Genomic DNA, 22,753 nt, shown 5'->3' on the forward strand with positions numbered 1-22,753 from the left:
AGTGCAACGGAATAACCCCGACATCGGAAAGGGTAGCTTTTGGCTTTGAACCCCTCCTAGTGAAGTCTATCGGATTTACTAGTTGTCCAGTGAACACGAAATATTGAACTGTTCTACCATTTATATAAACCAAGACAATAGACCTCACACAGGAATTTCTCCAACTATCGTTATGTTCTCACTGTTGTGCCTGGTTTGGCCCTGAAACACTAGCCTAGTTCAGTGAGTGGTTTAAAGAATTAGGCCCTGTCAATTCTTATAGAAGTGATCCCACTTCACATTCACATGGATGACTCTACTTGAGTATCCTGCTATACTCAGCTCAACAGCTCAACACACTGAAGTTATTAAAAGCTCAGCTTAACCTTTATACTTGTAGGTATCATTGATAAAAGGAATGACTGGAGGTTTGACCTCCTCAGTGACATACCATTGTTATACGCAATTAGGTTGTCCCATTGATCTTAAATCTTGGGATCTCCAATCAACTAGGTTGGGTTTCCATTCCACTAACACCTTACACTAAAGGCCTTAACCCCATTCTTTCTGACGACTTCTCTACTAACACTCGATTTAATCCTTTGGTTAGCGGATCCGCAATGTTGTCTTGAGACTTTACATAGTCTAAAGTGACAATTCCATTTGAGAGTAGTTGTCGTATGGAATTATGTCTACAACGAATATATCTAGACTTTCCATTATACATATTACTCTGTGCCCGTCCAATCGCTGATTGGCTGTCATAATAAATACAGATGGCTTGCACAGGTCTCGACCAACGTGGAATATCATTAACGAACTGGCGAAGCCATTCAGCTTCTTCAGTTGCTTTATCCAAAGCAATAAACTCCAATTATATCATTGATCTCGACATACATGTTTGCTTGGAAGATTTCCAAAATATGGCCGCCCCTTCGAGGGTAAACACATAACCACTAGTGGATTTGGAGTCTTTTATATCAGATATCCAATTAGTGTCATTATACCCTTCTAATACCGCCGGGTATTTGGTATAATGCATCCCATAACCCCGGGTATAGCGTAGATAACCTAACACCTGCATAATGCCCTTCCAATGAGTAGCATACGAATTACTCGTATATCTACTAAGCCTGCTAACAAAATAGGTTATATCCAGCCTTATACAGCTCATCAGATACATCAAACTTCCAATGACCTTAGAATATTCTAGTTGAGAGACACTCTCACCATTATTCTTAGTCAAGTGTAGACTCAAGTCTACAGGTGCCTTAGACACACTTGTATCTAATTTATCAAATTTCTCAAGTATTTTCTCAACATAGTGAGATTGAGAAAGTATAATACCGTCAAATGTTCAGGTAATTTTGATACCCAGAATTATATCTGCAAGGCCCAGATCTTTCATGTCAAACTTAAAGTTTAACAATCTTTTGGTAGTTCGAATCATTTCATCATTACTATCAATAATGAGTATGTCATCTTCGTATAAACACAAAATGACGTAACCGTTGTTAGTGTCTTTGACATATACGCATTTGTTATATTCATTGATTTTGAACCCATTTGACAACATAGTGTTGTCAAACTTCTCATGCCATTGTTTAGGCGCTTGCTTCAAATCATATAATGATTTGACAAGCTTGCAAACTTTCTTATTTTGTCCTGGAGCTAAAAACCCCTCGGGTTGCTCCATTTAAAAAAGCTGTCTTTACATCCATCTAATGTATCTCCAGACCACGTAAAGCTGTTATCGCAATTACCATGCGAATGGATGTAATCCTTGTCACAGGTGAATACGTATCAAAGTAATCCAAGCCTTCTCGCTGCCTGTATCCTTTGAGAACTAGCCTAGCTTTATACTTATCAATCAACCCATTAGCTTTCGTCTTTCTTTTAAAGATCCACTTACTCCCCAAAGCCTTACTGCCTAGGGTAGATCAACCAATTCCCAAGTATGGTTCTACAAGATGGAGTCAATTTCATTCTTTAATTGCTTCTTTCCACAAAGGACTTTCAGGTGAAGTCACAGCATCATGGAAAGTTCGAAGTTCTCCTTCTAACATATAAGTCAAGAAGTTCAGACCAAAAGACTTTGCAATCCTAGCCCTCTTACTCCTTCTTAGCTCATGTACTTCCTCAGCTTGATCACCGACTTGATCATCTATGTAATCATTGTCACCTTCAACCTCTTTCATGGAACTCGGAACCCCTTCTTGGATAGGACAAGGTAATACATTTTCAAAGAAAGATGCATTTCTTGATTCCATGATAGTATTCTTGTGTATATTTGGAATAGCAAACTTAAACAAAAGAAATTGATATACACTACTATATGTGTATGTCCAATGAATACACAATCCACTGACATCGGTCCTATCTAAACCCACTTGGGTATAGGCACTGTCACTTTTGCAAGACACTCCCACATTCGTAAAAATTTATACAAAGGTTTTTTTCCTTTTCCAACATATTCATACAGAGTATTTAAACAATTCCTTGCATTACAATGATTATGAAACTCTCAAAATCATATTATAGTAAATACATTCTCAGAATGTCATCAACTGAATTAGGCACCCAAACATATTTGGTCCAACCTATCACTCCGAGGCCAATAGTCTTACTATTACGGAACACAAATCTAATGTTCAATAGTCTACTATTTGGAACCTCATAACATGGCCAGTAGTCTTATCACTAAGAATCACTAATTTCTTAGCATGTGGTCAATAGACTTTCTAGTACTAGGAATCACAATGTCTTAACCTGTGATCAAGAGTCATGTTACTACTAGGAATCACAACGTCCTGACATAGGATCAATAGACTCTTTCATTACTAGGAATCATCATGTCTTAACATATGATCAGTAGCCTCTCCACTATTAGGAATCATCATGTCTTGACATGTGATTAGTAATCTATTTACTACTAGGAACCGCAATCTCATAATTGTGTAGCCAGTGGTCTAACACCTCCTAGGAACCACCAGTTTTCTATCTCTGTGATCAGTGATCTTGTGCTCACTAGGAACCACCAATTTAAGAATATATTTAGAATTTAAAACTTCAAAAATATATTCACCTATCCTAACGAGTTGTCTTATTTTTGCTTTCAAGCAAGCTCACATAGCAATTATATATGCTATAATTGACACAAGGATAACATACTAATTGCCTCTGATTAATTCAGAGATATTATCATGCAATCTATGATTTCCTTTAATCACACTTGATCTATCTAGATCTTCAGTTAAAAACCTCACATGGCTTAAGGTTGTCAGGTGGAACAATATTTATGTTGTCACCTTTTGAAGCCATTTCTAAAAAATCACAACATAATTTCACTATTCTGTTTTTCCAAAAACTAAACGTAATACTAGAAAATCCATAATTTGAAATTCAATTCAAAACTGATCTCACTACTTATCCTAAAATCAAACATGGTCAGGAAAATTTCTACGAAGACTGGACGGGTCTCACTAGTCCAACTTAAGACCCAGTTAACTTTAGACAAAACTTTCAAGAGCATATTGACTCCTAGTCTATGAGAAGCAAATTTATAATTAAGTTTTTCAGGGGACAAACCAGGTTAAAACAAATCAATTCACAAGCAAATAAATTTTTTTACCAGAATTACACCACTCATAAAAGTTAACCGATACTCCCGAAACTGAGCCAATTATTTGTGAATAAAGATTAGAAATGCTTTAGCTAATGCTAAAATTTGGTTTCTTTTCTCAAAACCAAAACACTTTAGAAATAATCAGATTATAAAATGATTAAATCCAAAGATTTCGTCAAACCCCAAAGGTTTGAAACCAAGGTCGTCTTAGTTGTCATTTTTGAACAAATAAAAACTATTCTTTAGCCTAGGCTAAACACTTTGGTTTCTATTACAGAAAACCATACAAAGTTCAAAACTTACAAGCAATTTAAAAAATTGCTAACCAAATTACGAACAATGTAAAAAATTGCTACAACAATGATTAAGCAAATAAAACTTGCTTTTACATAATTGGTAAAAGCCTCCTAAATCTAAGCAAAAAATTACTTCACTAAACAAATGTAAACCAATCCAAATAGGATTATCCATCTTCTAAACCACCTAATATACCAGAACAAATGAATACAAATATGCCAGAGACCTAGTAATCAAAAGTAGCCTACAGAACTTTGCATATATGAATCCATTTCCATAACAACAGTGAACTAGAACCTAGTTTTGGTTGTACATAAAAAAAATAAACCACTAGCATGCTATTCCAAGAACAAAACCAGAACCAAGAACAAGCATATATATAAATCAATTTAATGTCCTATTCATTCATTTGATAACAGTTTCAAAACCAGAACCGGTAGCCTATTTAAATGGATAGCAAACTGCTTCCTACAGATACGAATGCACTATATGAATCTAATTAGCCATTTTCATGGAAAATAAATATAGTCTATTTTAAGTTTGTTGTACATATTATGTAATTAAATAAACAAATAAATTCATATTTAGGAATTACAATTGCACAAACATAATACATGTTGGAAATTACAAACAGAACATAAATACATAACAAAATAAAATGAGGAAAAGAAAGCAAACCGAAGCCTGCACTAGACATTGTCCTTAAAACAGATTTGTTGCCTCACCAATTGGGTGCTGGAGGTTGTTCGACGTTTGTCTCCCAAGATACGACGGTTAGACTAGCTACATCAATGCACCGACTGAGTAGCTTTGGCGAACAAAACTTTGCAGCACACTCTCTTTAGGAAGAATACAAAATTGGAGGATAACTTTTGAAGACAGGAAGAATAACAATTCTTGTCCATGAAAAGGAAGGAGAGAGCCTCCTTTTATACATATGAAGAGAGAGATGAAAAGGCTCTTGCAACAAATGTAAGAGATTTAATTTTGTAAAATTCCCAATTGATGGCTTTAATCCATCATCATTATAGAGGAGTTACACCCATTTTATACACATGTGTAATGTGTATAATTTTACAGCCACCTTTTCCAACACCTCTTTCATGAGGCCAACTTAATGAGTCAAATTTTCATTCAAATTGTAATGATTTTTGGTCATTCTTTTTGTGGTATAAATATTTCATTACTAAGAATCTAAACCCACTTTACTCCACCTCAATTGAGGATTGACACCTACTTTAATATTGCATTAAAGTCATCAAAAAATCATTATTTTTCCAACACATTTTATAAATGTATAAAAGGTGATTCAATTATCAAAATTCGAAGAAGAGGCTAGTGTTGGGGAAGGGTGTTATAAGCTTATAATTGTTGTCATTGGATTGGGAGGAGAGATTATTTGGTGATTTTGGGTCTTTGCTAACAAGTGCTTTTAGAATACAAAGTAAAAAACAAAAAATTTTAAAAATATAAAATATTTTTCGTTAAATTCAATATATTTTTACTGAAATCAATATTTTTTTTAAACATTTTTACATGTTTTGAAAAAACTTTTTGCACACTTCTTAACATTAAACAATACCCATTGTTAGCATTTGCCTTAAAGTAAAATCCATACTATTTGTTAAATTTTTTTAAGAACTCAACAAAAAGTTTTGTATGTAACTACGGCCAGGCACCTCTCCAATCCGAGATTGGAATTGAGCATGCTGATGGGCTATAGGCCCACTACGGATCCTGTTTCGATAATCCGAATAATTTAATGTATAGATCTCGTCAAGTACTTCATTCATGCAAAAAATCATGTTAATCAGATATTAATAGACACTTGATCAAATTCTGTTAACGGTAAATATGATTTTCAAAATAAATTATTGACATGAATCTGATTCGATCAAATAATTATCGATATCCGAACAATATAATTTTTTGCAGAAATAAAATACTCGATGAAATCCACACATTATACGATTGAAATTATCAAAACAAGAGTCGTGATGGACTCCCACAGTTAGAGAGAATATTCTATTTAACTACTAATAAATATCAACTTGGACACCACGTAGACATGCCAGAACACCATTAAACAATTATTTTGATCGGGAGCAGACTAATAATGATTTAGACGTGGGCTTTTATAGTTTAGGGTTAAAGAGTCTTATTTGTGATGGATTTTTTTTTTTGATTTTTTTTAAATTTTTGTAAGAGAAAAAATAAAATAATTATAATTTGGATGTGATATTTTATTTTATTAATTTTTTAACCTTTTTTTTTTATCTTTTTATAACTAAAATAGCTAAAAAAAACTTTATGCCAAACGACGCCATAGTTTTTTTTTTATTATTATCTATTTTTGCAAGGTGTACCAGATGGGAATTCGTGGGTAAGAAAAGTAGTGGAATCACGACTCGATCGTACTACTAATTCAAACGGCAAGTATATATATATACATATATTTGTTGATCTACTAAAACAGAGGAGTAAACATGCTTATTTCATTCGGATCTGAAAAAATACGTATTTGGATTCTTGAAGGGTTTGGGATCACTACTGTGAGGAAAATGGACGTAGTTTCAAGGTTTTTTTTTAATTTGTTTTTCATTGTTTCTTTAAATTAAATTGTGCACTCCTTATCATCCTCTCTACCGGCAACTCTCATTCTTGTTCTCTTCTCCGCCAGTGCACCATAACTGCAATATATCTAAAATTCTCTTTCTTATGGATGCTTTCAAGTCCTTAAAGAAGAAATCTATCATTGTTAAAATTATTGTTGAATTGATTTGGTCATTAAAATCCCCTTTTTTTGGCATTGATTTGGAATTTGATGAGTGCGGTGGTGGAGGAGGGGCGGTGGTGATGAAGGTTGTGAGGGAGGTGATGAGGGATGGGATTAGGGTTAGGGCTTGGGAAATTAGGATTAGAAGATTATGGGTCAAGGTAAAAGTGAAATTTTCTGTAGGGACATAACTGGAATTAAAAAATAATAAAGAAAGTGAGGGGTACCTCTATTTACACACTACCTTTTATCTTAAGACACATCATTAATTAGTTTATTTTTCATTACAATATTAACCTAATGTAATGACCACAAAGGATAAAGAGTTATGATACACACCTTACGTAATACACACCAATTACTCATTGCACATCATATCCAATTTTGATTTTTTATTTTTCACTCAATACACACTATCAATTTTCAAATATTTCTAAAATATTCTCATCTTCTCTAACCATAACCATAGCCATAACCCTACCCCTAATTATACCCCGCAGCCTCAACTGCAGCCGCAGCTACCGCCATCATCAACCGTTATCGTCAGCCATCCTACCTCTTTCTGCCGCCACTACCCTCCGACAGACACCATTCCCTTTTCTGTTTCCATCCCCAGTCCATTTGCGCCCCTGCCATGGCAGCAACTCGCGTTACCATTTCCTTCACTGCTGACATTGCAACTCGTATCTCCCTCACCCCTATCACCCCTCTCCAGCCCCGTTGGCCACCTTCTGCCGCTTCCCATCATCTAGATCCCCTCCATAGCGTGACTTAGTTCCTTCACTCCATCATTCGATCTGCAGTTACCACACAGAGAGAGAGAGAGAGAGAGAGAGAGAGAGATTTGGGTTTCCAGATCTAGGGTTTGAGGAGAAGAAGAAGAAAAAGAAGAAGAAGAAAGGGCTATGGGTGGAAATAGGAGGAGAGAGGAGTTGCAATGGAAGAGAAAATAGTAGTGAAGCGAGGATTTGTAGAGAAGAAGTGCTGACTGAAGGGGATTTGGAGAGGCAACGCCAGCTTAGCAGCAGCGGTAGTGAGGAGATGTTAGGGTTTTGGATTAAAGTTGGGATGGCAGAGATAGGGATGGCAGGGGATGGCTCGCCGGAGCTAGGGATGGCGAAGGAGGTGTGGTCGAAGCTGTAATGACTACGACGACGACGGGTAGCGAGCGGGCGGCGACGATGGCGGTTAGGGTTAGGATTAGGGTTAGGGCTAGGGCTAGTGGGGGTGGGTTGTGTGGATTGTGAAATTTGTGTAAAAATGTAATTGACTAGAAGGATAAAGATGTAATAAATTTTTTTAAGAAAATGGAAGATTGAAGATTGTGGGTGAAATGTGTGAGTAAGAGTAAAGATGGAAGATTAAGGTGTGTATTGAGCAAATTTCTTATTTATCAAATTACTAAAAGTGTGCGTTGAATCATGGTTTGCCTTGAGATGAAATGTAGTATGTAAATAGAGGCACCTGAAGTGAGGGGGTAATTATATTTCCACACACTATTCTCCTCAGTACACACTCTTAATGAATACTTTCTCAATACACACATTATAAAAATATAAATTCTCAGTACACATCTCTATATTCTAATATTACCCTCATTTTCAATTTTAAAACCCTAAGGTTATATTTGGTTTCAATTTTTGAATCAATTTTTTGACATTTTGATGAGAAAAATATAAATTAATTTGACAAAAATAAATACCAAAAAAATATTTTTTTTAATTTTTAAATTTGTTTGCCCCTAAAAAGATGAAACCATATTGAAATAAAAAGTTTTTTTTATATTTATTTTTGAAAACATATTCTAAAACTATACTAAACAAAATCTAATTTTATTTTATTTTTTTCCATTCATCCACTCATCTTTTACTATCGTTGCCGTCACTTTCAACCCTCTATCGCCACTTCTAGCTAATCTCCCTCAATCCTAAACCTCCATAGTCAACATTAAGTGATTCGTGGTAAGAGACTTGTGGGAATGTATAGTTCATGATAGAAAGTAATCGCAGGCGGATAATAAAAGAAGTGACGGGAAAGGATGACGGATGAGAGAGGTGACGCTGGCGATAGAAGATGGTTGGAGCATTTTAGAAATACGGTTTGAGTAGAAAAAGATGAGGGTATTATGGTATTTTTATTTTAGGATAAAATTGTAATAATGAAAATTTTTATGAACGTGTGAACTAAGTGAAATTAGTGTGCGGAAATAGAATTACCCGAACTAAGGGTTCTAAGAGAAAGATAGAGGTTTAGAGTAGCGCTCGAAAAAAAGTAATTTAATCATTTAATCAAAAATTAAATCAAAGGTTTATGCTTTTCAACAAATTGCACTAAATAAGGAACCCTATTGTCATAATACATAGTAGTCTCTCTCTATATATTGGGCTTTATTCCATGCAAGAAATTGAATGTTTATAAAATAGTTTGTCACATGTTTGTAATTCTTATTATTAGCATAACAAGTAACAAAAACATCAGTGTGTTTGGTTTAAGTTTTTTTGAATTAAGTTTTTTGAAAACTCAATTTTTTGGTTTTCGTGTTTTTTAATTTTTAGTGAATATTTTTAAAATTTTAAACATTTTTTTTACTTTTTTAGATGCATCTTACTTAGATGTATCTAAAAAGTAAAAAATTTGTGAAAAAATATTTTAAAAATTTAATAAATATATAAAAATACAAAAAATGTATTGAATTCTCGTATTTTTTTTGTATTTTTGGTATTTAGTGAATTTTTAAAAGGTTTTTTCACAATTTTTTTATTTTTTAGGTATATTTATGTTAGGTATGTCTAAAAAGTAAAAAAAAAATTGCTTAAAATATTAAAAAAAATTCAGTAAAAACAAAAAAACACGAAAAATAAGAAAGTAGAATTTTTTAAAAAGTGTTTTTGAAAAAACACAACCAAGAATATAAAATTTTACATATCAATTGAAATATTTTGTGATAAGTTAAATTTGTAAAATAAAAATATATGAATCTTATGAATAAAACAAGTAAGGATTAGCATTGGTCAATTGCTTAGTTATCATAATAGCATTTACAAATAAATTTTTTTTTTTCATAAAAAAAAAAAATGACAAATAAAATTTTACTCTACATGTTTAGGAGTTTGGAAGAGAATGGGTTTTTTGCTGATACAAATTGTGGAGGTTCTAGAAATGAAAAAAAGGGAACAGAAGTCTATTAAGATCATGGAATTTATTCTTCGGGAATTCAAGCGTTATAATTATACAAGTACTGGATGCAAACCCGCAAGTGACTCCAAGAGTGATGATGTTTTTAACATCAACCAAATTTGGTATGAAAGCTTAGATAATGAAGAGAAGAAAGGTAATCATATTTGTTTCTTCCCCAACCCCACCCCCCCCCCCCCTCCTCTCTCTTTATATAAAATTATTGGTTAGTTTAGAGATGTCACGTGATAGTGTTTCTCACCAATCATAAATTACTATGTTCCCCCATATTTTTCAATCACCCAAAATAAAATCGTAAACCTTACTTCCTTCATCAATCATAATATATATAAAGCATCATGTGATAATGTCCTAGACCAACCAGTAACTTATTCCCTTTTTTGCTATCTGTATAACATTCATGCCATTGATGTGACAATGTTACTAAAATTTGGTGCCAGATACTCGTGTTTCTTTGGAAACCAGCCAAAAGAACAGAACAGAGCAAGGTACTCACTGTCCAAGTTGTTTATTTCCTTTCAATTTACAAGAGTTTATTATTATTATTTATTTGGACAAATTATTTGGATAGTTCGGTCCAATTAAGGGAGATGATTAAACCCCATAAAAATCCCTCACAAAAGCACTCCTTTATAGATCCTCACAGGAAAGAATCTAGCACTACAGTGTAAATAAATAGTTTTTTTGGGTCAAAATCTATGAAAAAGTATTTTTGTGAGGGATTTTTGTAGAGATGTAACATTACTGTCTTATTAACATGAATAAGGTATTATTTAGAAAGGGATTATTTTAATTAAAAATTTTAAAAATTAATATGTTTGACATGTTTTTTAAAAAAGTTGAATTATATCTATCTAAAACGATTAATATATCCTCGTATTAACTTTTTTATACAACTAACATAAGGGTAAAATGAGAATTTTAGACAAAAAATAAAATATCATGCCAATTTTTTTATTTTTTATATTTTTCTATACAACTAAAAAATTTGGAAAGAAAAAAATATTTATAAATACGTCAACTTATTCAACTCATAAAAGTCTCCCATTCCACAATGAGACCCACGGCCAGTCCCACAACCCCACACTCAACTATGCATTGAGCAATTAGGGGTCCAGTCCTGGTGAGATTGGGTTGTCGATGTGGGGGAATAGGGTTTCGTTGCAGAAATTGATGATTCTGGATGGTCACCTGCTTTGTCCCATTTGTGGAGCCATTCTTTGTCTGAAATTTTTTTTATTTTAATTTTGTTGTTGTTGTTGCAGAGACACCAATACTAGTTGCATCAAAGAATGGTATCACTGAAATAGTTAGAGGAATCCTGGAACAATTTTCTGAGGCAATATATGACGTGAACTCAGAGGGAAAGAATGTGATGCTCTTAGCTGTGGAACACAGGCAACCTCAAGTTTACGGAACGTTGCTAAAACATGTCGAAAAATCCACAAAAGATTTGTTATACCATAATGACAATGACGGAAACAATGCTTTGCATCTTGCTGCAATTGCCAATACTTATCGCTCTTGGTTTGCCTCAAATGCTGTGCTTCAAATGCAATGGGAAATCAATTGGTTCGAGGTAATAAGAATGATTCATCATTTCTCCAAACCATCATCTACTACTTTTAATGTTAAAAAAGTTTTTAAAGATTTTTTTCCCCCTAATCTCCAATAATGCAGTTTGTTAAGAAAGATATGCCAAAAAATATGTTAACCCACCAAAATAAGGAGGGCAAGACCCCTGAACAGAGCTTTATGGAGACCCACACTGATCTTATGAGAAACGACGTTGACTGGCTTTTGAAAACCTCAGACTCTTGCACCATTGTTGCAGCACTAATTGCAACCGTCGCCTTTGCCACGTCGGCCGCTTTGCCTGGCGGCGTCCAAGGAAAAAACGGGGAACCAGTTCTCCAAGGACAGGGGATGTTTGAGATCTTCGCCATCTCATCACTCGTGGCGCTTTGCTTTTCACTCATGGCAGTGATCATGTTCCTTTCCATTCTCACCTCTCGACACCAAGTCATGGATTTTCATGTTAGGGTGCCCCTCAAACTCCTCATTGGTTTGACTGCACTTTTTATATCCATTGCTTCCATGTTGATATCTTTTTGCGGCGGACATTTTTTCGTTGTCAGAAATATACTCAATAATGCAAAGATTGCTGAATATTTGGTGGCGTTTCTACCTGTGACATTTTTTGTCATTGCGCAGTGTCCACTCTACTATAAGCTTTTCAAGGCCACAATACTTAAGACGGATCCTTAGCGTGGCTATAAAATTTCATGTGTGCGCCCTTTTTTTTTTTTGTGTGGAGAATATGTGTGTATATTTATGTTCTTAACGAATAAACGTTTATTTCATAACGAATGACTGTTAAGAAATAAACGAAATAACATTTATTTCTTAACGGATAAATGTTGATGTCATTCAACTCCCAATGCTTTGTATTAATAAATAATAAAGATTTGTGTGTTCTCTGTTATTTTGAAAAAGTTATTTGGTGACCTCAAAACATTTCTATAATGCATGTTATATATATTAGGACACTTGTTTGGTTATCTTTTCTTTTTTTCTTTTTGATCAGCAAAACAAAAATTTATCGATGAAAAAAAAGCAAGTTCTTTTTAGAAATAATGTGACTTAAAATGAATTTATTTAAATTTTGAAATTAAAGGTTCATTTAGAAATTGACCTTTAATATTTATTTTTACCAAATTAATTTCTAATTTAAAAAAAAATTCAAAAACCGATTCTAAGATTAAAACCGAACAGAGCCCACACTTGAGTTGTTTGTTGCAATTATTTAATTTTAGTAAGTCCATTTTAAATTCTACTTCATTGTTATTGTTATTGGAAGCCAACTCAATTCATAAATAAAATTTTGTTTATTCAAACATTTTTCCTGGGGCAAAATGACTCCAGCTCCAACCCCTCTCCTGGTTCACCCTGGGATAAATACACATGTTATAGACTGCATGTAGTGGTTACTGTAATTTCACATCGGAAAATACATTCTCATATCCACCCACCACATGATTCTTTTTCACAGGCAGGGGGAGAGAGTATTGAACTGGATACAGAAGAATAAAAGAATGAATTGGCTTAATCTCAATTGAGGTCAGCCCATGGATATATATAGATCACACTACAAGAAAAGTGGGTATATGAGACGGAACTATTTGCGACGGCACACTTACCGTCTCAAAAAGTCACTTTTTGCGACGGCAGAAAATGCCGTCTCAAAAAAGCAGAGTATTTGCGACGGCACCATTTACCGTCTCAAAAAAACAGAACATTTGCGACGGCACAATTTGCCGTCTCAAAAAATGAGAGCATTTGCGACGATGTTTTCTGCTGTCGCAAATACTCTGCTTTTTTTAGACGGCAAATGGTGCCGTCGCAAATACTCTGCTTTTTGAGACGGTATTTTCTGCCGTCGCAAAAAGTGACTTTCGTGTTTTTTTTTTTAATTTTTAGTGAATACTTTTAAAATTTTAAATATTTTTTTTAGATACACCTTACTTAGATGTATCTAAAAAAATAAATTATGAAAAAATATTTTTAAAAATTAATAAATACATAAAAATATAAAAAAATGTATTGAATTATTGTATTTTTGGTATTTAGTGAATTTTTAAAAGATTTTTTTTACAATTTTTTTAAATTTTTAGATGTATTTATGTTAGGTGTGTCTAAAAATTTAAAAAAATACTTAAAATATTAAAAAAATTCAGTAAAAACAATATAACACGGAAAACAAGAAAGTATAATTTTCTCAAAAGAGTTTTTGGAAAACTCTAACCTAGCATAGTGATTGTGGTTTTGAGACAGCTTCATATATATACAGTCACAAAATTCTATCGCAAATTTTTTTTTTAAAAAAATGTCTTCTTATTCTTTTAATATAACATTTATCTTTTCATTCATTTTTTCGTCTTCATGTCTCTCTGTCTCTATCTCTCTCTCTTCTCTTTATCTCTTTCACTCATCACTCTTCTTTCTCTGTCTGTCTGTTTCTCTCTCTCATTTTCTCTCTGTGTCTCTCGCCTATCTCTCTTCTCTCTATCTCTCTCATCTGTTTTCTCTCGCTCATCTCTCTTCTCTCTATCTCTCTCATTTCTTTTCTCTCTCTCTCTTATCTTTCTATCTCTATCTATCTCTCTCGCTCATTTCTCTTCTCTCTCTGTCTCTCTCTTTTTCTGTGTCTTTCTCTCACTCATCTCTTTTTGTCTATCTCTCGCTCATCTCTTGTTTCTCTCTCTTTTTCTATCTTTCTCTCTATCTCTGTCTCTCTCTCTCTCTCTTTCTCTTTTCTGTCTCTCTCTCTCCCTGTCTCTCTCTCACTCACCACCCTTCTCTCTCTCTCTACTTGTCTATTTGCCTATTTCTCCCTCACTATGTTCGCCTTGCTCACTCTCTTACTCCCATCTTCTCTATTTATCGAGCTCCTTCTCGATTTATCGATCCACTATAAACGACGTCGTCTTACTCTTTTGAACATTTCTCTTTTCACCCATTTTTTCAGCTTCCTATCTCTCTGTCTCTGTCTATCTTCTCTTTCCCTCTCTTACTCATCACTCTTCTCTGTCTGTCTGTCTCTCCCTTTCTCTATATGTCTCTGTCTCTCTCTTACTCATCACTCATCTCGGTCTGTCCGTCTCTCTCTTTCTCTCTATGTCTCTGTCTCTCTTCTCTTTCTCTTTCTCATTCATCACTCTTCTCTGTCTGTCTGTCTATCTCTCTCTCTCTCTTTTTCTCTGTGTCTCTTGTCTCTTTATTCTTTCTATCTCTTTCATCTATCTTCTCTCTCTGTCTTTCTTCTCTGTCTCTTCTTTTTTTCTCTCTCGCTTTCTCGCTCATCTGTTTCTGTTTCTCTCTCGTTTATATCTTTTCGCTCTTTTTTTTCTCTTTCTCTGTCTCTCTCTTTGTCTATATCTTTTCACCCATTTTTTCATCTTTTTCTCTCTCTTTTCTTTCTCTCTCTCATTCATCACTCTTCTCTCTCTGTCTGTCTATTTGTCTCTCTCTCTCTCTCTCTCTCTGTGTCTCTCATTCATCTATCTCTTCTCTCATCTCTTTTTTTTTCTCTCTCTCTGTGTCTCTCACTCATCTCTCTCTCTCTCTCTCACCACTCATCTCCTCTACCACCTTCACTACTACTGCAAACCCCATTTCACTGCCACCACTACAACCACGGTCGCCATTCCACCTCTACGACTACCATTACTACTACCATCGCCACCACTCCACTACCACCACTACCACTATTGCCACTACTACTACTACTACAATTATCTCTCTTTCACCCCTGCTACTTCATCTACTCTACTACTACCACAACTTCACCACTAATCTCCTTCGCCATCACCACCACCACCACCATCATCTCTTATCCACCACCTTCACCACTACTGTCGGTTCCTCTTCTCTACCACAAAATATTACATCTCTTCTCTCTCTCACTCATCACTCTTCTCTGTCTGTCAGTCTTTGTCTTTGTCTCTTTCTCTTTCTCTTTCTCTCTTTGTCTCTCGCTCATCTCTCTTCTCTCTATCTCTCTCATCTCTCTATCTCTCTTCTCTCTTGCTCATTTATCTTCTCTCTATCTCTCTCTCCGTCTCTCTCGCTCATCTTTCTTCTCTCTTCGTCTCTCTCGCTCATCTTTCTTCTCTCTTCGTCTCTTTCTTTTTCTATGTCTTTCTCTCGATTATCTCTTTTCGCTCTCTTTCTCTCTTTCTTTGTCTATCTCTCGCTCATCTCTTGTTTCTCTCTATTTTTCTATATATCTTTCTCTATCTGTTTCTCTCTCTGTCTCCTTGTCTCTCTCTATATCTCTTTGTCTCTTTGTCTCTCTCTCACTTATCACTATTCTCTCTCTCTATCTCTCTCTCACTCATCTCTTTCTCACCACCCATCTTCTCTACCACATTCACCACTACTGCAAATGTCATTCCATTATTACCACTACTACCACTGCAAATGCCACATTGACCACAAAAAATTAACTTTATTTTAATGGAAAATATTATCCCTACTTCTACCAAATAAAAAAATAATAATAATTTTTTATTCATTAAAATAAATATGAAACAAATAAATTTTCAACCTTACTAAATGAAAAAATAAAAATAAAAATTCATTAACTATAAAAAAAATTATTTTAATAAAAAATTATTTTTTTAGCAATGACATCCTCTATTACAAAAAAAAAAAAGAAAAGTCATTTTATTATTTAAATATTTATTTATAATGAAAATAAAAAAAATCCAAAAAAATTTTCATTCTCCCTCCTGCCTTTTCCATTCCCGCTCGGTTCCCCAACCCCAAACCCAAAATCCCCAATCTCAAAAATCCCTAATCTCTTTCCCCCCCATTCTCGCCCGGGTTTTCCCCCACCCTAAACCCAAAATTCCCAATCTCTTCAACCAGTGCAGTGAAGCAACTTCACACCCAACCTCTCAATCCATCGCGCCTGGTTCTTCAAGCTGAACAAAATGAGCAGTAGTAGTAGAAAAGCTAAGAACATGAACAACAATCCCATTTACAAAAACCCTAACTCCCCAATCGAATCCAAAATCAAAGACTTACTCTCTCGAATGACCTTGTCCGAGAAGATCGGCCAGATCACTCAAATCGATCAACCAGTGCAGTGAAGCAACTTCACACCCAACCTCTCAATCCATTCGAGACCTCTCCATCGGTCTCTCTCTCTCTCTCTCTCTCTCTCTCTCTCTCTCTCTCTCTCTTTCTCTATTTTTATGCATTTTTTTTCTTTGATCTTCGATTCATTGATATCTCAGGGAGTATTCTCAGCGCCGGCGATGGTGGACCGTTCGAGAAAGCAACGTCGTCCGATTAGATCGATATGATTGACAGATTTCAGAACACTGCGCTCGAGTCTCGCCTCGGGATTCCACTTCTCTACAGTACTGACGCTGTTCATGGCAACAACAACGTCTACGGTGCCACTGTATTTCCTCACAACATTGGCCTTGGAGCTACTAGGTATTATATGTAACTATTGTTGTTGCTTGAGAGAGTGTTAGTTTGTGTGACAGAGATGCAGAGTTGGTTAGGAGGATTGGAGTTGCAACTTCTCTTGAAGTTAGGGCTCATGGCGCTCAGTTTACTTTTGCTCCTTGTGTGGCTGTAAGTTCTCGTAATTTTCTATATTAGATTATTTGATCGGATTATTATCAGACCATTTTGTGTTCATTTTGGTTCAAATTGGTCATCCATGTATCAAAGATTTATGTAAATATGAATGAACTTTGTTTGTGGCATTACGTGTTTGATCAAACGCGAGAATGAACTTTGTTTTTTTCTTTCCCAAACAAAATATGAATCTTAAGCATTTTCAATGAAGTTGAGACTGAAAGATAGAAATATGGACGGTAAGCTAAGTGGGCAACTGTTAGATTTCTTTGAGAAATAAATGCAGAGAAGTGGTTGTTTCTGTATAGCTTTAAAATGATCTTTAGCACGATACAGTCATATTTTGGGAAACGATCACTATATTGGATAAATTTCATAATCTTAGCCGTAACCAGAAGTTCGACTTTTTTAGTCTTTATCCCCACTTCGACTTTTTTAATGGAGTACAAATATCTGTACACTAAGTCTCTGTCGACATTATGAACAACAGTTTAGTACTTGCCTTGGTTCTAGTTACAAAATGCTATAATATGGTTATATCCACTATTGGAACCTTCCATGCCATCTGACTTCTATCTGATAATGGGGCTAAACCGCATCATAGAAGGAAAACTTAGGTTCCCACTTCCTGGTATTAAGACTAGGAGGCGCATCTTCCAGGTAAATGCATGACATGATTATGCAAATATAAGATTAATTATTAATATAGATTTCCATTAACCCTATCTTTATGATAACTTATGTGCCAAGCAAACCTTTTATGTCAGAAATGCAGATACACAAATCTAGGATGACGTTGGCTGATGATGTCAACTTAGAAGAATTTGTTATGACCAAGGATGAGTTTTCTGGAGCTGATATAAAGGCAATATGTACTGAAGCTGGTTTACTTGCTCTAAGAGAGCGCCGTATGAAGGTGAGACAACTTCATTGTTGAATTATATGTGTATCATTTGTGTTTGTTGCAATTCCGTGTTACAACTAATTCTTAAAACATGATGCTTTTTGGCTGCTCTGAATTTTGGCTTGTAAAGTGGAGATATGAGAGTATTAGACACAGATGAACTTTAAGTAAGGATTAGTGTTTTCAGTCCCTTAGTTATACTATATTGGGTCCCCTCCTATAGATCTAATTTTCAACTTTGTAGAAAGAAAAAAGATGGGAGTTTGTGAAGGGAAAATATCGAGAAGCAAAACAAAGGAAGAAACAAAAATGAAGAGGCAGATTATGGCCTGTTTGTTTTTGTTGATCAAAAAGATTATGGCCTGTTTTGTGGACATATTCTGTTGCAAATCCCCCAGTCCAATATTTATTTTGCTGGTTGTTTGGAATCCTTAAGGCAGTGTTTGGTTCATGGATTTGGAGAGGGATTTGGAAAAGGAAAGAGAAAATGTAGGTGAAATGTTAATCCCCAAATCCTTGAACCAAATGCAGCTGAAATCAACAATATTAGACTGGAATCTATTTGGCTAGTAAATTTCACAAAGTACAGATTTTTTTGACTTCATATTCAATTTTTAGGCACACAATATGCATAGGTGACATTGGCCTCGTATATGTTAGTGAACTCATGATGTCTAAGTTTTGCCTTTTCAACTAGAGAAAGAGCAGAACAAAGTGAAATACTACTAATGATAATTAGACTAACCAAGAACAAAAACCTCAATGATAATTAATTATTACAAGAGTAAATAAATGAACCACTGTGTTAGTTATTTCTCTGAGTTTGCCTGTCCATTAAATATATATGTCCACGTCAGTCTTGAGGTCCTTAACTTTGTCCTTGTGAATTCAAAATCTATAGAAATTATTGGATGCTTTATACAATTGCATGTTGTTTAGACTTTGTCTAATAGAAATTATTCTATGTGTGCCTCAGGTTACGCATTCAGACTTCAAGAAGGCTAAAGATAAGGTCATGTTCAAGAAGAAAGAGGGGGTGCCAGAAGGACTCTATATGTGAAAATACTCTGTTCTCTATGCATATAGGCATTTGTTTTGCTTGCTTTTAGACTCCTATTTCTGTGTTTCTATACTGTTGAATATTTCGCTATGAGATATATTGCCATCTCATGTGGGATGATGATGGTAGTTTCTGCAAGGACAACGTTCTGGTTAAGTCAGTTGCCCGCTTAATCAATGAACTCATTTCCTTTTGACAGATTTTCATGTCATCGAACAGCTTCAATTTTTGAGGGTAATGTGTGTTGCTAATGTGTCATTTATTGTTTCCATTGTTGTGGGTCTGATGGAAAACTACTTTCATCTCCAGTTTAGAGAGCACTTTTTTCGTGGAAAATTCCTCTGAAACATGAGAAGCAAAAAAGATGGTTACCTAGTCATGGCATGGGTGAACTGTAATTTTTAGGGACATACTTGCAATTAGGGATGAAAGTAAGAATTCAATCTAATATCCTATAGAATTCAATCAGGGACATACTTGTAATTATTGTGAAGAAATTGTTATTTTTATATTATTATGGAAAATTTTTAATATTTTTAATATTTTTATCGTAGGATTTTTTCTTTTTTGCGACGGCATTACACCGTCGCAAAAAATAGAAAATTTTAATATTTTTATTAATTTTGTTACAGGTTTTACATTTTGCGACGGCATTATACTGTCGCAAAAAATAGAAATTTTATTATTTAAAATAGAAATTTTATTATTTTTTAATACTTTTTGCGACGGCATTACACTGTCGCAAAAATGGAAAATTTCATATTTTTAATACTTTTTGCGACGGCATTACACTGTCGCAAAAATGGAAAATTTCATATTTTTAATACTTTTTGCGACGGCACCACACCGTCGCAAAAAGTGTTTCTGCCGTTGCAAAAAAGACTATTAGCGACGGTATTTTTTGCTGTCTCAAATAACATTTTTACCGACGGTAAAATCGTGCCGTCGCAAAAAAGTCAAGAAATTTCAAACGTTATTAGCGACTGCACAGTGCCGTCGCAAAAAGGCAAAAATGCCGTCGCAAAACATTAGCGACGGCACTGTGCCGTCGCAAAAAGTCTTTTGCAACCCCTCCATTTGCGACCCCCTCTTGCCGTCGCAAAAAGTCATTTTGCCGTCGCAAAAAGTATTAGCGACGGCATTAGGAGTATTAGCGACGGTATTTTACCGTCGCAAAAAGTTAATTTTTTTGTAGTGTCAAAATGTTTAATATTAGGAAACTATACAAAATAGGAAATAACATAGAAAAGGAAATAAAATCAAGGCCTAAATAATGGCCATAACAAAACAGGGTCATATTTTAGAATATTCTGTGTATTATATTTCAACACTCCTCCTCAAGTCGGTGTAAGGATATTTGATAAACGCAGCTTGGCAATGGATGACTGATGCAAAGATGGTCCCACGAACTTGGTAAACATGTCTGCTAACTGGTGTGAAGAAGAGACAAAGGATAGGCTCACAATACCAGTCCGAACATTTTCTCTAATGAAATGTATGTCAAACTCAATATGCTTGGTACATTTGTGAAGCACAGAATCAAAGAATGACATAATGGCAGACTTGTTATCACAAAATAAAGAGGAATGAGCAGTCTCAGTAAAACCTAACTCTATCAAAATAGAGTGAAGTCAAAGAAGCTCACATGTTCCTTGTGCCATAGCTCGATACTCAGCCTCTGTAGACGACCTAGACACAACTGCTTGCTTCTTACTTTTCCATAGAAAGTACAGAAGCCAGATGTGGAACGTCGATCAGTTCTAGATCTTGCATAATTGGCATCGGTGAAGTAAGAGAGTCTAGATTGAAGACTAGTTGTGAAAAATAGTCCCAAGCCAGGATAAGTCTTCAAATACCTCAAAATATGACGAACTACGTCAAGATGCTTTGTATAAGGTGCATGCATAAATTGACTCACAACACTAACTGCAAATGTCAAGTCAGGTCTAGTGTTGGTCAAATAAATGAGACGCCCTACAAGACGCTGATACATGCCAAGGTCATCCAACAACTAACTAGACTCTGATGTGAGCTTGACATTGGGATCCATAGGAGTAGAAATAGGTTTACACCCTAACATACCAGTATCTTTAAGCAAGTCAAGAGTATACTTTCTTTAAGACAAAGAAATTCCCTATTTCGAGTGTACAACCTCAATCCCCAAAAAATACTTGAGACTTCCTAAGTCCTTGATATCAAAAGTCTGACCCAAGTTCCTTTACTTGACCAATGCCGATAGAGTCATCACCTGTGAGAATAATGTCATCTACATAAACCAACAAGATGATACACTGTACCGCAGAATTATGCTTGATGAAACAAGTATGATTTGAATGGCACTAAACAAAACCCATGGAGATGATAACAGAACTGAAGTGACCAAACCATGCTCGTGGAGACTGTTTCAAACCATATAGTGATTTGCGTAATCGACACACTTTCTCCGAATACTCCCCTTTAGCCCGAAAACCAGGTAGAGGATCCACAAAAATCGTCTCAAGGAGATCCCCATAAAGGAACGCATTCTTGATGTCAAGTTGATGAAGAGGCCAAGAATGTGATGCTATAAGAGAGGTGAGGAGACACACAGAAGTGAGCTTGGCAATAGGGGCAAAGGTGGCGGCAAAATCTTTGCCAAGAATCTATGTGAAACCTTTGGCTACCAAGTGGGCCTTGTAACAGTCAACTGAGCCATCCGCAAGGTACTTGATTGTAAATGCTCACTTACAACTGATGATGCTTTCCTCAGGAGGTAAAAGGACAAGATCCCAAGTATGGTTCTGTTCTAAGCCTGCTATCTCAGTCAGCATAGCCACTACCCATTTTGGATTCTAAAGAGCCTCTGGCACAGAACGAAGAATAGACTTCGAGTCAAGTTTGCCAAGGAAAGAGAGATAAGAGTCGGAAACCCTATCATAGGAAAGATATTGGGAAATGGGATGATTAGTACTACTCAAATAACTCAAACGAGCCAGAGGGTGTCGAACTCAAGGTGTGTTAATTATGACGAGGAAGTGGAGGAGATAGAGAAGAGTTACCTGACCCAGAGAGCGGAGATGCGGTAGGGGGCAACTGAGAGCATGGGTGACGAGAGTATACCAGCAGTAGAGGAGGGGAAGGTTAAGGAGAAGAAAAGGGAACAACCTCAGCCTCAACCTCAACCTCAACCTCATCTAAAATTAGCACCGGACGAACACTAGAAGAAACGGGTGTAAGAGCCTGCAAAGGAAGGTTAGAACTAAAGTATGGAACATCTTTACAAAAAGTAATATTCAAAGTATGATGAAAATGATGAGACACAGGATCATAGCATCTATACCCCTTGGACATGGAAGAGTACCCTAAGAAAATACACCAAATGGACGTGTCAGCTAATTTAGTGCAAGTGGGACTCCGATTTTGAACAAAACAGGTACATCCAACAGCACGAGGTAATATAGGAAACAAAGTTGTAGTGGGCATAAGAATATGGAACAAAGTAAGACCATGCAACACACGACTGGGTGTCCTATTAATGAGGTAAACAGCAGTGAGGATAGCCATATGCCAATAAGATTTGGGAACATGCATTCCTCGAAGGAGACAATGGACAACAGACATAATGTGACAGTTTTTGCGTTCAGCAACACTATTTTGTTCAGGAGTCTGAGGACAAGTAAGTTGCTGAAGAATGCCAGTTTGATTAAGATGGGAATGAAATTCATTAGAAAATATTCCCTACCATTATCAGAACGGATATTCCTAACAATTGTTCGAAAT

At 35.4% G+C, this 22,753-nt stretch overlaps 1 protein-coding gene across 1 annotated transcript; it reads left to right on the forward strand.

Moving 5' to 3' along the window:
- The first annotated feature begins 10,227 nt into the window (after positions 1 to 10,227).
- LOC114273559 (uncharacterized) lies at positions 10,228 to 12,357 on the forward strand. The gene is made up of 3 exons (XM_082906059.1): positions 10,228 to 10,360; positions 11,138 to 11,451; positions 11,553 to 12,357. The coding sequence occupies exons 2-3, from the start codon at positions 11,248 to 11,250 to the stop codon at positions 12,138 to 12,140; spliced, it is 792 nt and encodes a 263-aa protein (XP_082762185.1). The 5' UTR covers positions 10,228 to 10,360; positions 11,138 to 11,247; the 3' UTR covers positions 12,141 to 12,357.
- Positions 12,358 to 22,753: the final 10,396 nt, after the last annotated feature.

The sequence above is a fragment of the Camellia sinensis genome, chromosome 14, assembly GCF_055761805.1.
Source record: "Camellia sinensis isolate YWXY chromosome 14, ASM5576180v1, whole genome shotgun sequence".
Classification (NCBI taxonomy): domain Eukaryota; kingdom Viridiplantae; phylum Streptophyta; class Magnoliopsida; order Ericales; family Theaceae; genus Camellia; species Camellia sinensis.